The sequence below is a fragment of the Delphinapterus leucas genome, chromosome 7 (genome assembly GCF_059928025.1).
Source record: "Delphinapterus leucas isolate spDelLeu-1000000601 "Yukka" chromosome 7, BTC_Dleu_Yukka2, whole genome shotgun sequence".
NCBI classification, from domain to species: Eukaryota; Metazoa; Chordata; class Mammalia; order Artiodactyla; family Monodontidae; genus Delphinapterus; species Delphinapterus leucas.
This window is the reverse complement of record NC_143135.1, coordinates 47,000,071-47,017,069: the sequence shown is the minus strand read 5'-3', so window position 1 is coordinate 47,017,069 and position 16,999 is coordinate 47,000,071. Positions and strand designations below refer to the sequence as shown.

Sequence of the window (16,999 nt, the reverse complement as noted above, 5' to 3'; positions counted from 1 at the left end):
GCCCCACTGGCTCCCCCATATCCCACGTGCACACACAGCCTTGGCAGGAAGAGACATGGAGAGCCGTCTTATTTCTGCATCTCACTCTGACTCCAGATTTTGCTCCCTTAGGACAGAACTTAAAGTGTCTATTTAATAGATTCAATTACTCCAGGCTCCCGAGACCTTCCAACTTGATTCTGATTGCTTTAAGGTGTCAGATAATTTGGGAATAAAAGGGAAAAGCAGCCTTAGGTTCTTGAAGAGGAAGTCGTCTAAGCTCATCTCTGAAGTGGTAGCTGCTGATGGTCTGGAGGGTGGGGCTGACCTCTTGCTTTCATGCAGGGTTCTGTCCATAGGTCCTGACAGACAGAGGCCCTCAGGTAGTGATTTGCTATGCTGCCTTGGTCTCCAAGGCAGGGACCAGTCCCTTTCTGCTGCCCTTCCTGGGAGCCCGACAGGGGTGAAAACGGAGGCCCAGGCCAAGTATCCCAGCAGGCAAGGAAACAGCCCTACTTTTTGCCCCCTGCACCCTGCTCTGGGGTGAATTTTTTTGTCTGCCCTCTGTCCCCATTGACAGTGATAGCTCTTGGAGCTTGATAAATAATCAGAGGTCACAGCCTTTGGCAAGCGTCGATGCTGTGCCAGTTGGAGATGGATATGACCTGTCCACTCCAGAAGCCTGAAGAGGGAGGCTGGGTGTGGGTGCGTGCATGCATGAGCACTGCAAGAACTGTGATAGGCAGGAGGAAGCTAAGGACAAGGGCTGTGTGTGAATCCTGGCTTCACCATTGACCAGCTGTGTGACTTTGGGCAAGATCTTTGCCTTCTCTGTGCCTTAGTTTCTTCTGCTATAAAATGGGTATGATAATAGCACCTACCTCCTAGGGTGGTTCTGAGGATTACGAGTTACAGTATATAGCTAGCACCTGATGCTCAGCAAATGCTCCAAATGTCCTGGTTATTGTTTTTATAGCAAATGTGTCAGGCTGCAAGGCTGGCAAAGTCCTGGGGTGGGGAGTCCCGGCTGTGGACCCAGGGCAGTAGGATGGGGCCCTCCCTCAGCCCATTTGGCTGTCCTTACACTCTCTCCCCACCAGTCAGGCAGTCAAAGGATCCCACATGGACACACTTCTGCCGTGGTTGGGGGATGGCACTGCTGAATCCAGGGTACGCAGGAGGAGACACCCACCTGCAGTGTGGAGACGGTGCCCCTCAGCAGACCCCTCCAAGATCACCTGGTCTCTCCTCCCTGCTTCTGCCAGCCCTGCTGTGGACTTGCTATCCTTCACCTCAACATTTCAGTTTGCTTTAAAGTTGGTGCTCGTCACAGCCAGGACCTCCTCAGTGCTCAGAGACTGTAAGTTTATCTTTGTTGAGAGGTTTTTGCCTCCGTTTAAGTGTGGCCCTTAGAAAGGGCTTTGGAGGGCAGAGACCCTGGTTCCTTTTCAGCTCCATGGCTGCCAAGCTTTACGTCCTTGGGCATCTTAGCCTTCCTGAGGCTTTATTCTCTGGGAAACAGGAACAACTACTTGCCTCTCAAGGCTGCTGTGGAGATTAAGTAATATAAATTTACAACGGCTGGGGATGCAATAGACGGTAAATGTATCCTTGCCTTGACTGCTTAGAGGGGAAGCACTCCTCCGCAATGAGGAAACAACTCCTTTACTAAAACCAAAGAAAGAAGGTCCCCCGGGCGGCATGTGAGAACTGGAGGCGGCATGGAGGGGGGAAGCTCAGCCTCCATGCTTCGGACCTGAACGTTCCCCAGGACCTCTTTCGGTCCTTTTTGGCATCATTCCCTTCCTATACAACTGGATACCACCCCCTACTTCTCCCCTCCCCCTCCATTTGAGCATAGGCTTCCCATCCCTTACTGGAGATAGGTAGGCCAGGTAGGCAGGTGTTAGAATTATCCCCGTTTCACAGAAGGAGAAACTGAGGCTTGAGGTCGGAGACCCGCCCAGTGACAGCGCCTGTTCACCCAAAGTGGGCTCAGGCGCGGTCACGTGTGCGGAGCCTGGCGACCCGGGCTTTCGGTGAGGGGGATGGGGGCGTTTGGGAAGCCGGAGCCGGTCTGGGGGTGGGGTCTCCGCCGGGGGCGGGGCGAGGGAGGAGGGGGCGGGCCGCCGCTGCCAAGCAGAGCTCGGGCGCTGGGCGCGGAACCCAGCCCCTCTGGCGGCGCCGGGCGGTGTGGACGGCCTCTCCCGCCTCCACGCGCGCGCACGCCCGCCCGCCCGCGGCGGCGGCGGCGGCGGCCCCGCGCACTCCGCTGCTTCGCCCGTCGCGCCGCGCAGGCAGTCGCTCGCCGAGCCCGCAGCCGGGGCCCTGGCGTGCAGCGCGGGCCTCGGCGGGGCCCAGCGCTCCGGCCCGGGAGGATGCGGCCCTGGGCGGCCCGGGAGCTGAGCAGGGCCCCCGCGCCGGCCCCCGCGGGCCCCGGCCTCCGGAGCCGCAGCTGCCGCCCCGCCCCCGAGAGACATGACTTCCAAGCCGCATTCCGACTGGATTCCCTACAGGTACGCGGGCGCCGGCCCCCACCTTCTCTTCGACTCGGGGGCTCGGGCCTGGCCCACCACCCTCCAACGCTGAGGGCTTGGGGCAGGGTCAAGGGTGCCGGGCCAAGGTGCCCACCACCCCGAACTCGGAGCGCAGGGCTGGCTGGGGACACTGGACTGGGGCGCAGGGCAGCTGTACCCTCTTCATCTGGCCCAGCCCCGGGGGCGCGGGTTGGAGGCTCTGGGCCTTCCTGCCCCAACTTTGGGGGCCCCAGTGGACTGAACTAGCGTGCTCCGCTCCCCCACTTATCCGCCGGGGTTGCTGGAAGAGGCCAGTGATCTGGGCCTGTGTGGGCCTTGGGGCAGTCAGTGCCATGTGGCCGCCTGGGGAGGGAGTGAACGGTGCTGAGCCCCCTCCTAGGCCTAGCACACCGGTCTTAGGCCAGTATAGCGGCGTACACACACCCATACATCTGCAGGCATGCATCCACAGGACCAAAGACTCCCCTGCTGGTCGGTTCACACACTCAGGGCATGAATTCCTGGAGACAGTCATTCTGAACCTAAAGCACAGACTGCTTTTATACACAAGCACCATGTATTGCTACACAAACACACACACACACACAGATACAGATTCTCGGGCTCACACAGGTGTACTCCTGCCTATCCGTGCACATACACATCCTATATTTGGGGAATACCTGCCTCCCACTACCCACACACAAGACTACTCATATCTTTCAGAGAGTCAGAAATCCACTTGCTAACTGGTTTACACCTGGACACACACCAACTCACAATATATGAGAACTGCGTTCACGTGCACAAGAGCACCTAGGAACCCAGACACACTCAGGGAAGCATGGCCACCCTGTGTTCCCTGATGCTGTGGTCTGCCCCAAGGACAGCTGGGCTTTCCTGCCTGTGTGGAGGTCGGGGTGGGGGAGGGGTCCCTGGGGCTTGCACAGGTGCAGGCCTTTCTACATCCACTCTACTCCATTCTCTTCATTACCACTGGAAAAGAGCTCATTGCCATGGCAGCACCAGATCCTTGGCCACCCATTGGCTCCTTGGTTGCCATGGGCTACGGGGCTATCTCCAGGCCTCCCCTGAGAGGCATGTGTGTAAAAGGGGTGCCCACTGCTAGGGTCCACTATGTTCTTGCTGGCCCAGGTGCACATGCTTGTGGCTGGTAGGCACAGCCTCGCCAGACCTGCCTTGTATCACAGCCTACCCTCAAAGGGAACTGATTCCAGTCACTGATAGAAAGTAATTCTGACAGAGTTCTTCTATGAGTCTGTCCAGACAGCATCCAAAATGGAAACCAGCTGAAACTGCCTGAGGCTTGTTAAGAGCAGATCCTTCTACAAAGAAGCACCTGTCACTGGCCTGGGGATTCAGAGTTTGTCTTGAGAACTGTTGTTGTCTCTAATCTCAGCACCTTTGGGTGCTTCAGGGCTTCCCAAGTTAGAATTTGTGGGTGCCCCTCCCACCAACACACACACATGTGTGCACACACACGGGTCAACCCAGGGTTTCTGGTAGACGTATACAGTCACACCTCAGAGCCTCGCATAGACCAGGAGATTCTCCCATCAGGGGACCGGGGCTGTGCTGACTTAGGAGGGCTGTCACCCTGCACAGGGCATCCCGGCTGGGGGCACAAGTCGTTTCCGGAGCATCCTGGCCTTCTTGACAACATGTGGGCTAAGGACCTTCTAGAAGACAGTGCCGCCACAAAGAGTATCATTAACCTTTTCTAATCACCCAGCAGAGGTGCCTGGACAGTGCCTGTGGGCTCAGAGGCCTCTAGTGCTGGGGAAGCACCTGAACGGGGGTGCTGGTGGCAGGGTGGTGGCCACAGACTAACTCAGGAGGCAGGGAGGACAGGGGCAGCACGTGGGGCTGGGATATGACGGCGTGTTTAGATTATGGCAAGCTGGGGGCCAGGCCAGATCGTGGTTCAAGGAAGCCTCTCCCAGGAGCCAAGGACCAAAGCAACTTGTAGAATGAGTACAGGTCTTAGAGAAAGTCTGCCTCAGACTGGGGGGGCTTAAGCCTGCCTCTGGGAAAGAGGGCCCTAGGGAGGTCGGGTCGTCTCTGGAAAAGGGCTCTGTCCTCCGGCGGCGAGTGCCCAGGCACTGGCATCCTGCAGAGAGTGAATTGGCACTTGCCCCAGCCTAGGCCCAGCAATGCCATCCCCTCATTCCTTTCTTGAGCCCACACACTCCAGCTGGAGCGCGGAATCCTGCCGCCCCGAAGCCCAGCCCCAGGGAGCAGCTTGGCACCCTTGTGGCCCTGCCCTGGGCACTGTCCCAGTGCTCTGCCACCCTGCCTTCTTGCTCTGTGGCAGGGAGGGTAGGTGTCTAGCTGGGGGCGGGCTGTAGTCAGAAGTTGCCAGACTCTCTCCTGCCTTGCTGGGGTCTTTCTGAGCCTGTACTGTGCCTGGGAAAGCACTGGACTTGGGTGTAGACTTCCAGAATGGGGAGATCTGGCTGAGAGGAGATGCAAGTGGCCTTTTGCACTAGCAGGGCTGCTGACTGCAGTCAAAGCCACATGCCTGCCTGATTACAGAGAAAAGTGGGACGGAAGGCGGCAAGGCAGTGCACTTGCAGTTGAGGGGGATGGGTACGTGTGCACGTGTTTTCGTGTGGGGTTTCCCTCATGTCAGACCGGAATGTGTCATTTGGCTTGGGGACCAGAGGTCGGTCGATATCTCGTTAGCTCTCCTGGTGAGGGCTCTGTTCTCTCTGTGGTGGTTGCACCTGCGTCCCCTGGGCCCGGCTCCTTTTCTTTGAAGCAGTGACAGCTGGTGATGATCATCTTAAGGGTAATTGTGACTCAGTTTATAATGATCACAGATTAATCTCACATTCTGACTTAGAAGCGAGCCATTTAGTTGATAAAGTGTAGCAGTTGGAATAGCTTTTTGCCTTTTTTTCTATTATTACTACTACTGATTTCTATTTCTGCCATTCTGTCTTCACCTGTGTTCTTGAGGAGCATTAACTGTCCCTGGTTCATGATTTTACAGCTTTTTATGGGTTGTAGGTGGAGGGCTGAGAGTCAGGAAAGCCTGCTGCCCACAGGTGTATTGGAGCGTGGGAGTGATGGCCAGCCCCGTCCTCAGTGCTCTGTCTGCACGGTCCTGCGGCCGTTGCCCGCTGTCTCCCTCACTGGGCCGTGAACTCCTGGAGACCAGGAACTGCATCTGGAGAGCAGCCTGTTTGCCTGGCATGACCCAGCATGGATGTGATGCCCACTACTTTGAAACAAAGTGGCATCCCCAGGTGGATTTTAGGACTTCCTGGCTTTCCTGGTGCCACACCTGTGTCCTCAGCACACCTAAGGGCTGCAGTCCTCTCCCCTCACAGTGGGGCTTTCTGAGTGCTGCTGGAAAAGCACAGCTCTAGGTCAGAGAATGAGAACCTCAGGCAGGAGTGGCCCTCACAGGCTGTCCGGTCCTCTGTGTGAATGCTCCCTGTGCAGCATCCCTGCGAACAGCCTCCATTCAGGTGGACGAGAGCGTTAGAAAATCCTCCCTTGCGGTGGTGAGCCTAAGCCTGTCTCTGGGCTTCCCCTCCTCTTGGTCCTCGTTAAGATCCTCTTGGATCCCCCTCCTCTCAACTCAGCTTACCGGGGAATGGAATGACTACTTATTAAACAAGACTCCGACTCTCAGTTCTGCCTCTGGGTGGAGCCTCAGAGGTGCCCAGGCTCTGGCCCACCGCTTCACTTAAGGCAACGGGAAGGAAGAGCAGAATCTCCGCTCCCAGCTCCGCAGGGAGTCTGTCTCCTTTCCCACCGTGAGCGTCTTTGGGAAGTCGTCTTGCTGCTGCCTGGGGTGGAAGGAGGACGCACAAGGTTGACAGATGATTCAGGGAGCAGGGATGCTGTGATGCCCTCAGATTGGTCTCTGCCCTCCTCCAGCGCGGATCCTGGAGCCGCAGGCGGGGGCTTGGGTGTGGCCTGTCCAGCTGTCCAGCACCGAGCAGAGTGAGGCTTTTCCTCCCTCTCTCTGGACCCCTGCTCCTGTCGCTGTCCTCCAGGCCTCGGCACCCCCGTGGGATGGCTTTGATACGGATCAGTCACCTCAAGGTCCCTAAACAAAACCGCAGAGTCTTTCATCAGGCTGCTTGTCAAGCCCTGTCTCCTCCATTCTGCCTGCGTGGGAAGACCTGGGTTTGGGGGCCCACCTGTAAGACTTGACCACTTCCTGTTAGGTTTCCAGGGTCTTCTGAATTCATACTCTCTTAGTGAACAGTTAGTATGTCTTCTACTTTGTGTCACCTGTAAGTCTGCTGAGAGGGCTGCCTTGTGTCAGGTCATCGATAAACTCGCTAACCAAGAGAAGCATGATGCTAGAAACCTCCTTTGATGATGGCATGACGCACTGTTGCCAGAACCTTTGTCCGTCTGACTGGCCTGGCACACCGCTTATGTGGCTTTGTCTCCCCCGCATGGTATCGCTGCCGGTCCCTGCAGCTCCACGCGGAAGCCTGGCTGTACTGTCCTCCTGTCTTTTCTGATAGGTCCGTGGACGTGTGCCCTGACTTGCACACTTGGCCTGACCCTAACGGTCACGTCCCTTCTAGCTGTTCAGTCGACCCCTTCCACACGGTCTTACCTGGGGCCACACGGATCTGCACACTATAATTTCTTCCCCCATCTGAACAGAAGGCTGTGCTTGCATGCTTCCAGCCTTAGGGCAGCTCCTCAGTTTCTTTTTTGTTCTTTAGAGATCCCCAGCTCTGGCTCCTGGTCTCTGTTTGCATGGCTGAGCATTAGAATCACTTGCTTTAAAAAAGGAAGTGTAAGGTGGAGGATTCATTGTGGGGCATCTTCCCCAGCAGGTCTGAATTATCAGGCGAGGCTGAGTGCCCCCAGCAGTTTGGATTCACCTGGTAAGTTTGGGAACCAGTGGCTGGAATGGAGACGCCTCACCTTGTGAGGCTGGAACTCTTGCGAGCAGCGTGGTCCTCTCCCTTCTGGAGCTGCCCCACCGTGTGTCTTTCCCGCGATGTTCCAGTTAGCCACTTGGCAGCAGAAGCCATAGATCTAGACATGCTGGGTGGGCGGGTGGGGTCTGGCATGCGCCACAGAGTTTGCAGCCAAGCACATTGGGTGGTCTTTCCTCCCCTGACAGCCCACTTCCCTGATTGCCTGAATCCAGCAGGGGCAGGTTCCACTGTGACTGAGGGGAAGGAAGGAGGGCAGAGGGCGGGGAGTGGGCACGGAGAGTGGGTCTGCCCTGAGGTTGGCCTGGCCGCCAGGCCTCTGGTCAGCTCTGGTGGATGAGCTGCAGCATGGAGGTGGGGTCTAAGAGAGGGGGCACCCACTTCCTAACTGTGTTGGCCAAGTCTGGCTGTTCCAGCCGTGGGGGAAATGTCCCTGACTCTTTTGTTGTCACACACGGTTCACTCTTCAGATACCTGTCTGGCGCCTCAGAAGAAGCAAGGGGATGTGGAGGGGCTGTCTCCTGGGAGGGGAGGGGGCCACTTGGTTGGCCTTGGGCAGAGCAAATGGACTGGTGGGCACAGCAGACCAGGTTTCTCTGGCCTTCATGAGCCCGTGACCGGTGTTTCCCTGGGCCTCCCTGGTCCGCCCCTCAGCAAGAGGCGACCGTCGTGAAGCAGCCGCCAGGGTCAGCTGGAAGACCCATCCATCAGTGCCCTGTCTCCTGTCTGAGTCTCCTGGCGGGGCTGCAGCTGGCAGCCTGGGCTTGGCAGTGGTTCCATTATAGGAGCCCGAGTCATTAAAAAGCCATTACTGTCTGCTCTCAGGGTTATCGTTTAGTGCTGTCTAGAACAGTGCCGTGAGAAAGAGGCAGGCCTGGGTGTGTCCTGAGGAAGGAAGATGCCTAGGAGAGATTCCGTCACAGGAGATGGGAAGGCAGGGACATCTGGTGGACGGGGAGGGGAGGGGGCCTGGGCCTGCTGCGGAGGAGAGAGGAGCTTCTGTTCTGCTGTCCCTGGAGACGCTGTCATTATTGTCATTGTTCAGCTGTGTGCAGGGGAGTCTTTGTCATTCACCAGGGACAGATGTTGTGTGCTCCGGATACATTGTTGTCAGGCAGAAACACCACCCGGTACAGGCTTGCCTATGCTGGGTGATGTGGTCCACCTGGTGCCTTTGCGGCTCTCCTGGAAACGCCGTGCTGTACCAGGAGCCTGCTGTCCTGCACGTGGCGCTGCCCACTCTCGGAGCCTCCTCATTCGGTTGGATTGTCAGCCCTCCTGGATGGGTCTTGCTCAGCCAGGCGTGTCCTTATTCACCGAGCACGTGTTGCTTCTCCCAGCCTTGCATCGTCCACTCCTGCAGCGTGCCTGGTGGTGAGGGAAGAGGTGGGCGGCTCTCCAGGCACTTCTGGGGTGTCTTGAGTTTTTGGAATCTCTTCAGAAGCCTCACCCTTGTGTTCATCCATCTTTCTTTGAAGGCCAGTGACTAAGTCCATTCTACCTATAATCGTACCTGCTGACCAGTGTTACTAAAGCCTAAGGCTCTTTGTCATTCTCCGCCATCAGGGAAAGGGGTGGGGACAGAGGAAGAGGAAGTGATGCTTTCGTGGAACTGCGTGGAAACTCCATGGAAGTGGGACAGTGGCCTGTGGCAGGAAGACGTCCTCCCCTCATGGATGAGTCGAGCAGCCACTGTGACCAGCAGTTTGGAGGTGGCATTGCTAACGCGAGCTTACCTCTCAGCGGGATGTCGCCCCTTCATATTAGGGGTCAGCGCCTTTCATGGTGTCAGCACCATGGAAATAATCGTCTGTGTCTTGCTCAGCCAAGCCCAGGGCTAGGGACGACCCAGGTGACTGCCCCCGGGCCTGTCCTGTGAGAGTGCAGTGGCTCGCGTCATCCCGGTGAGCCAGGGAATGGTCTCTCCTGCTGGCAGGAAGGGGAGGAGCCAGCACGGCCTTGTGGAGGTGACATGGGCTCCTGTGGCCCAACCACCAGGACATGCCTGAGATGGCAGGCTGCCCTGTGTGGGCCAGGCACAGAGCTTGGCAAGCAGGGCGCAGTTTTGCTCCTCTCGGCCACGTGGCACACAGAGCCAGACTGTAGTTGTCACCCATATCCTGGAAGCCACAGACCACAGTGGACAGTGGTGTTGCACACTCACCCTTTGAAGACGTTTCGCCCTTGCGTTCTCCAGTCAGGCCGTGGACTGGAGGTGGAGAGACAGGAGGAGGAGTTGTAGCCTCTCGGACCTGACAGGGCTCCCAGGCACATCCTGCTCACCCTGGTGCTCCCCCTCCAGCCTGTGGTGTGGTCTTCTGTGATGGAATACTCACCACCCCAGCCAGCTGGGATTTTTCAGAGCTATTCCTGTCCTCTGGGCCTGGCATTGCCCTCAGGGAGGCCATGTGCGGCTGTGCGCTCTTAGGCAGGTGGGCTCCTTTAGGTAGACCGAGGCCTTGACCAGAAGCGTGTCTGTTGAGTCGTGTATTCTCCTGTGCTCTGGCAGCCGAGGGTTTGGTGAATGAGGCTGTTCTGTGCAGGGCCCCAGATCACAGCTGGGGCTCCTCTTGCGTGTAGAGCAGCCCACGGGCATCAGGAAAGTCCTTCCCCGCTGGCAAGTAGGTAGGACAGCTGCTAGTTCAAAATATGCAGTCTTCACAGGTTGTGGCCAGGGAGGTGAAGCCAGAGGTGGGTGGTGGGCTGTCTGCAATCCATGGACTTGCTGCCACCCTTTGGCTGGCTTCCGCAGCACAAGTAGTTTGCCTGAGCTGAGACGACGTTTCAGGTCGATTGTTCCAGGTGGAAGGGGCTACTGCTGTCAGAAGTAGGTGGAAATGCTTCACCTTGTCTTCAGGGTGATGTGACCTCATCTTTCCCCCTTACGTGTGTACTGTACTTAGCTACACACAAGCACACCCGCCTCTTAAACGGGTGTCTGCATGCATTTATGTTCAGGTGTGTGCTTACACATGTAGATGCCCTCACACATTTGGACATCTCCCAGTGCACACGCATGAGATATTCCTGCAGCCTCACACACAAACCCAGCACACTTGGACATACCTGTGCAGGCATCCACACAAGGTCTGATTCAGGGGCAGGCTCTGGAATAACTGGGCCAGGGCAGCCTGGAGTTCCCAGAGCTCAGATCCTCAGGCTCCAACCCCACCCCATGCAGCTGTCCTGACCTTGGCTTTATAGCTTTGGGCCTAGGTCTCATGCATGTGTCTTAGACTAGAAACAAAGTTAAGTGGTTGGGGATCCCTACTTGTGCTCTGCCTCACTTGGCAGCAGAGCTGGTCTGTGCGAGATGCTGCTGCCCGTCCCAACACCGTAGGTAGGGACTCAAGGATTTGATGCCCTGCAGCCGCCCACGCTGTGTCTGTGGCCAGGCAAAGGGCCTGGTGGCCGGTTGATGGGCTGTGTCTGCCCTGCGCACATCTGCACCCAGCCCTAGCCATTTCCCGAGGGACTGGTTGGTGTCATAGTTTCACTCTCCCAAATGAAGGGACCTTCAGTCCTCTTTAAGTGGGGTGGTGCCGGGGGGGGGCAGTGTCAGCATTTCCACTTTACCACCTGGAGAGCCAGGAGTTTGCCTTAAATGGGTGGGGAGAGAGTCTGCTTCAGAAGACCCAGCCTCCACCAGAAAGGACGGAAAGATGGAGCTGGAGGGACAGGCTCTTGGGTCTGAAGCCCAGCCTCGGGCCTGGCTTGTGCCTGATGCCTGGCCCTTCTCATGGACCCAAGGGGAATGTCTCCTCTATATTCACTGGGGCAGGGCGGACTGGGAAGTCCTTGGGAAGCAGGCATCCCAGCAGGAGATAAGTCCCCAAAGTGGCAGAAAGATGGCTCATGGCTTCATGTCTCAAGCTGGTTCCCAGATGGTAGCTTCACCCTTCCTCCCCCTCCCATGCCCAGCAGCCATGACGGGAGGGGTTTAAAGAGACCAGGCGTGGCTGGGGGTGGCCTCTGGGCTGTCCTGGCTCCTTGTGGGCAGGCCCTGAGTACTCGTCTCTCCGTCTGCAGTGTCTTAGATGATGAGGGCAACAACCTGCGGCAGCAGAAGCTCGATCGGCAGGTGAGTGAGGCTGGAGCCGGGCGGAAGGGTGGTCAGCGCTGGCTATCCCGGCCAGAGTCTGGGCCGGGGGGAGGGCTGTCCTCCTTCCTGGGGTGATCCTGCCTGGTGGGGAGAGGGGCCCCTCCCAGGAGAAGAGAGGCGAGCTCTCTCCTTTACCAGCTCGGCATTAGCACTGCCCCGGCATCTGGGGCTTCTGCCGGTGGGCAGCTTGGGTGACCGCAGTTGGACGTCTGTGCCGTGATCCTGCCAGGGCAGCTGCCTGGGCTGACACTTGCCAGCTTCCGCTGGACCCCACGTCTTGGGGCACCAAGGCCATGAGGCCAGGGTGGGCTGTGGACCGCACTGTGACCTCTGGAACCGAGCTGAGCGAGCAGGTCCTCTCCGGTCCCAGTCTGGGCCACCTTCCCTTGGGCGAGGCGGTCGGCCCTCTCAGGGCCCGCCAACCCCTGTGCTTGTCCGCTGCCTCTGTAGCGGGCCCTGCTGGAGCAGAAGCAGAAGAAGAAGCGCCAGGAGCCCCTGATGGTGCAGGCCAATGCCGACGGGCGGCCCCGGAGCCGGCGGGCCCGGCAGTCGGAGGAGCAGGCCCCCCTGGTGGAGTCCTACCTCAGCAGCAGTGGCAGTGCCAGCTACCAAGGTAAACCCCACCCTTGGGACAGCCTGGGGAGGCCCCTGTGCTGCAGCGTTAGACCCCAGCACTGCTTTGGGGAGCCCGTCCGGGACTTCCTGCTGCCCTGAGTAGGCGGGGGGCTCATCCTGTCAGGGGTGCCCAGGCCGAGTATGGCTCCCGGCCCAGGTGGGCAGCTGAGTGGGGCAGGCGGAGGGAGGCTGGGACCTGGAGCCTTGGGCTCCTGAGTCCGGTGCCTGGGCCAGAAGGTACAGCTTTATGGACCCTGGAGTTCAAAAGTCCAGGTTTCTGATCTGAAACATTTCCCTGAGAGCAGGAGGCAGCTCCCAGGAGCAGAACAGTCTGCTCCCCGCCAGCATGCTGCCTCCTGAGAGGAATCCATCTCAGCTTCCTGCCTGCCCCGTGCCTCTTATGACAGACACCTGTTGCCTCCCCGCCCTGGCCTCCCCACACCCTCAGTGTCCTGGCTTCTGGCCTGCCGGTGCCGGCACGGAGCCGTGCTAGCCAGCAGCCTGCAGCTCCCATCTGTGTACACTCTGGTTCTCGGCAGGGGACTCTCGGCAGCTCATCCTGGGCCCAGGAACCGGGTGGCTCCATTGCATCCCAGTGCTCGGCACCCTCCTTCCTGCTCAGGACCCTGGGCTGAGTGGAGGGTTGGTCTCTCTGAGCCTGAAAGGAGGGCTCAGACTCAGTCCCCGCTCCCCCCTGCTGGTGCCGGCAACCACGGGGGCTTCTCCATTAGCCAGTGACTCTAAGAAGGTTGTAGGCATCTGGCTTTTGCAGCTGGAGGGAGCCACGGTGTTCCCCTCCTTCTGCGGCTTCCTCAGGGCGTGCTGCCTCCAGCCCCTTCAGTCTACTGGTCGTTGCCTCGCCTCGGGGCCCCTTCACAGCAACGCCCCTGTGTGCTTCAGTTCAGCAGCTCGGGCCACAGCTGGCATGTCTATGCTCCACCTGAGAGGCCCTTCAGGGGAGGGTCAGTCTCTGGGAGGCAGTCCCAGCTCTGCTCCACGTGGAACTGGCCTCCGGCCCCACCCTAACCTGGCAGGCTTCTCCGCGTGCTTCGTCTGTGGGTGCCGCCACAAGGGTGGCGGAAGTGCCTTGCAGAGAAGGCCCCGGCCATTCTGCATCCAGTGGAGCCTGGCACCTGGCCATCCGAGGCTGCCCGTGGGAGGGGAGCCTGCTCCTGGGACCTCGGGCCCTGCCAGTTGGCGCCAGGGCCAACGTCTAGAGGCTTTGAGAGAGTCTGGCAGGTCACAGCTGTGCGGTCACTTTGGCAGGTGTTTCTTGAGCACCGACTGTGTGCCGGGTAGGGCCAGCCCCGCAGAAAGACTGCAGCCCCTCTGAGACAGAGCGAACGGCCCAAGTCAGAAGACAGCTTGCTCACTTGTCATCTGCTCGCTGGTCCCCATAAGCGAGTCACTTACCTTCTCTGGGTCTGTTTCCTGCCCTGTAAAGTGAGGAAAATTGTGTCTCAGGGCTTTGAAAGTTGAAGCAGCCATGGTGTGTTCCAAGAGCCACTCATCTGAATGCTGTCCCCCGCTGCCACTCCAGACCGGGCTGGGTCTTCTCCACGGCCCCGGCTTCCCCAGCTCTGAGGAGGCCCCTCACCCAGCTGGCTGACCTGGGATTCCGGTTTCCAGGAGCCCCGCCCGCCCTGCCCCCTGTAGCCTCCGCTGCCTCCTGCTCTGCCCTCTGCTGGCTCTTGGTGTTATATACAAGGGGATCATTCTCAGAGGAAGATGAGGGAGTTTGACATAAATCAGAACGGACAGTTTATCCCAGTAATGAGTTTCTGACCTACTGGCCATGCTCATTCATGTTGTATATTTACCCATTGCTTAAATGTTTATTGAGGGTCTATTCGTGTCAGGCTCTGGATTAGAGGCTGGGGGTCCAGGGTGAGCACAAACGGATGTGGTCTCTGTTCTCTTATGGACCCTAAGGTCTAGGAGGAGAGAGAGAATGAAGTAGATTGTTATAGGTGTGCTTTGCAGAAAGAAGCCGGGCCCAGTGAGTGAATGGCAGAGAGCCTGCTCCCAGGCTAGCGGCCAGAGAAGGGCTTCCCCGAGGAGATGATGTCTGAGCTGGAATCTGCGGGATGAATGGGAGTTGGTGGGAGCGTGGGCGGGAGCAATGAGGGCGGTTCAGGCGGTTCAGGCGGTGAGACCGCAAGAGCAAGGCCCCGTGGCAGGAGGGAGTCCAGGACGTACAAGGCACCGGAAGAGCCTGGTGTGCCTGGGACTTGGGGTGCCCGGGAGCTGAGGAGTGTGCAGTTAGACCAAGGGGAAGGCCAGACTTGCAGAAGGATGTCGGTGGTCATCTTATGAGCACTAGGAAACCACCCAAGGACCCTGAGCAGATTGGGGTTCTGAAGTGTGGAGAGCGTGGAGACACCCAGCAGTGGCCCTTCCGAGACCTCTCTGTTGGCGTGCGGCTCCTGTCCCTTATTGTCCTGCCTCAGGGGCTCATCCCATGAGGCCAGTGCAGCTCCCTGGGGTGCTGGCCCTCGCTGTGGTCTCTCCCAGGGGCTGCAGCTTTTCTGTCTTTCACCCACCATTTCGATGGCCCACATTCTCCCAGACGCTCTCCCACCCTCTCCCAGGGGCTGCAGCTTTTCTGTCTTTCACCCACCATTTCGATGGCCCACATTCTCCCAGACGCTCTCCCACCCCCTCCCAGACTGCTCTGCTTCTGGGTTGGCCGTGGTGCGGGCCAGGCTGTTGACTTAGCACCCCGCAGGGGCTGGGGTGGTGCCGCCTCCTTCCCGCTTGGCCTGCCTGGCAGAGACGGCGTGTGGAGGCCCTGGCGGGGCTTGGCCAGTGGTGGGGGAACTGGGAAGTGTTGTGCTGGAGCTCTGGCCTCACCTTGCGCCCGTCTCTCTCGCTCTCTCTCTCGCTCTCTCTCGCTCTCTCTTGCTCTCTCTCGCTCTCTCTCGCTCTCTCTTGCTCTGTCTCTCGCTCTGTCTCTCGCTCTCTCCTGAGCAGTTCAGGAGGCCGACTCGCTTGCCAGTGTGCCACTGGGAGCTGCCCGCCCCACAGCGCCAGCCTCAGCCAAGAGAACCAAGGCAGCCGCCGCGGCGGGGGGCCAGGGCGTGGCCTCTGGGAAGGAGAAGAAGGGGAGGCACAAAGGTTGGCTTGCCCTCACTGCCGGCGTCCTCAGGAAGCCCAGCCCCCTCTGTGGGGTTGGCGGGAGGCTTATCCTCCAGACTTCGGGGTGCGGGACCTGGTGGGAGGCCTTGGCGAGGGCCCTACGTGGCACTCCGGGCCCCGCTTCCCAGCTGGCTCACAGGCCTCCTCTCGCTCCTGCGGCACCGGGCTGGCCTGTGGGTGTGGGCAGGCCTCGCGGGCTGCCAGGATGTGAAGTCCAGCTCCCCACCAGGGGGGCCTGAGTCCCTCTACCTCCGCCCTGAACAGGACACTCCCTCCGGGGGGCTCACTGTCTCCCGGCAGCCCGTCCCCACCTTGGGCAGTGCTCAGGCATCTCACGGGCTTCCTCGACTCTTCCCTACTCCCAGTTCCACCCTCTGGGCCCAGACCAGTCTGTTCCCTCTGCTCCTGCCCCTCCAGAGAAGACCCCTGGAGATCAAGGACAGTTACAGGGGCCCCTGCCCCGAGTCCTGTCTCTGCTGACTAGACACCCTGTCTCCTCAAGCCTTGTACACGGAGTGGCTTCGGGGCCTCTGGGTCATGGTTGGACAGTGTTGTGTTGGGGTCCGTGGGCTTGTGGAGCTGACCGCAGCATTCTGGGTAGAGCCTTGCTTCTGGTCCTGAAGCTGTGGCAACTTGGGCAGGAAGGTTGACGGGGGATGGGAGCCCCTCCATTCGGGAAAGCAAGTGTATGCCGACCTGTCTTTTTTGAGGGGCCCTGTGTGTTTTTACAACGTGTGTGAGTCTGCGTGTGTGAGGGAGAGAGATCAGCATTGACGACGTGGAGCTGGCCGCGTCTGTGCCGAGTGGTGGCCTTGCTGTGTCGGATCCAGCCTTGTTCTCCCTCTTGTCCTTTTCACCGTGCAGTTGGTTTTGGAGCTGTCTGCTGTCTGCCTGGGATGTGAGGCATTTCAGTCCTACCCTCGGCCACAGATGTGGGGGAACGGCAGAAGAAACGGAGCCCATGCCCCTTCCTAGCTCACTGATCATTAAGAGGCTGACAGACAGCTGTCATTCATTTTAAAAAAATCGGTTTTGCCAATGAAGTTTTCAGAGGGTCCCCCCATTCTTCCCTCACCCTCTTCCTGGACATCTGAGAATCCAGGCTCCTCCCTCGCCCTCCCCACCCCTGGATGGGACTCAGGAGTGTCCGTGGCCTGCAGGCACCAGCGGGCCAGCAGCACTGGCAGAAGACAGGTCCGAGGCCCGAGGCCCCATGCGGATCCTGACTGTGGGCCGGTCAGACCACGCCCGGGACGAGGGGGAGACAGCCGCTGGTGGGGGCACACGGCCCAGTGGGCAGGACATCCGTGCCACGATGCAGAGGAAGGGTGAGCCCCGTGGGGGTCCAGTGATGCCCCCCAAGCCCAGCCCCAGGTTCTCAGATGCACCCTTCTTGGGGAGCATGACTCTCCTATGTCTGTTCCAGCCCCTCCCAGGCCCTGGTGTGGGGCACACTTGGAGAGCAATGAGAAACTTGGGCAGGGAGGGGCCCCTGATAAGGCTGAGTTAAGGGAAGTGTGAACTAAGATAACCAACCGGCTCGCAGCCCAGCCCTGTCTCTCCCCATCCCCATCTGCCCCCAGGGAGGCCCAGGTTTGGGGACAGGTTTCCTTTCCCTTTGGTTCCTTTGAAAAAGCTCCTGCTTGCGAAATGTGCCCCCTCTGTCTGCTGAGCTAGGGGGTTGAGAGGCAAGGCAGATCCTCCCAGGA

At 59.0% G+C, this 16,999-nt stretch overlaps 1 protein-coding gene across 3 annotated transcripts in view; it reads left to right on the top strand.

Moving 5' to 3' along the window:
• Nucleotides 1–200: 200 nt before the first annotated feature.
• TUB (TUB bipartite transcription factor) overlaps nucleotides 201–16,999 on the top strand; it is a 29,534-nt gene continuing 12,735 nt past the window's right edge. For 2 of the 3 annotated variants that reach the window (XR_016393821.1, XM_089915202.1), the window contains exons 1-3: nucleotides 2,046–2,495; nucleotides 11,465–11,516; nucleotides 11,988–12,150. Coding sequence is in view for 2 of the 3 variants with exons in the window: in XM_089915202.1 (XP_089771328.1) it covers nucleotides 2,458–2,495; nucleotides 11,465–11,516; nucleotides 11,988–12,150 (253 nt within the window). In the remaining variant the exon portion in view is untranslated. Of the gene's footprint in view, nucleotides 2,496–11,464; nucleotides 11,517–11,987; nucleotides 12,151–15,125; nucleotides 15,270–16,450; nucleotides 16,619–16,999 lie in introns of all 3 variants that reach the window. The other variant, XM_022563135.3, reaches the window with a different exon arrangement.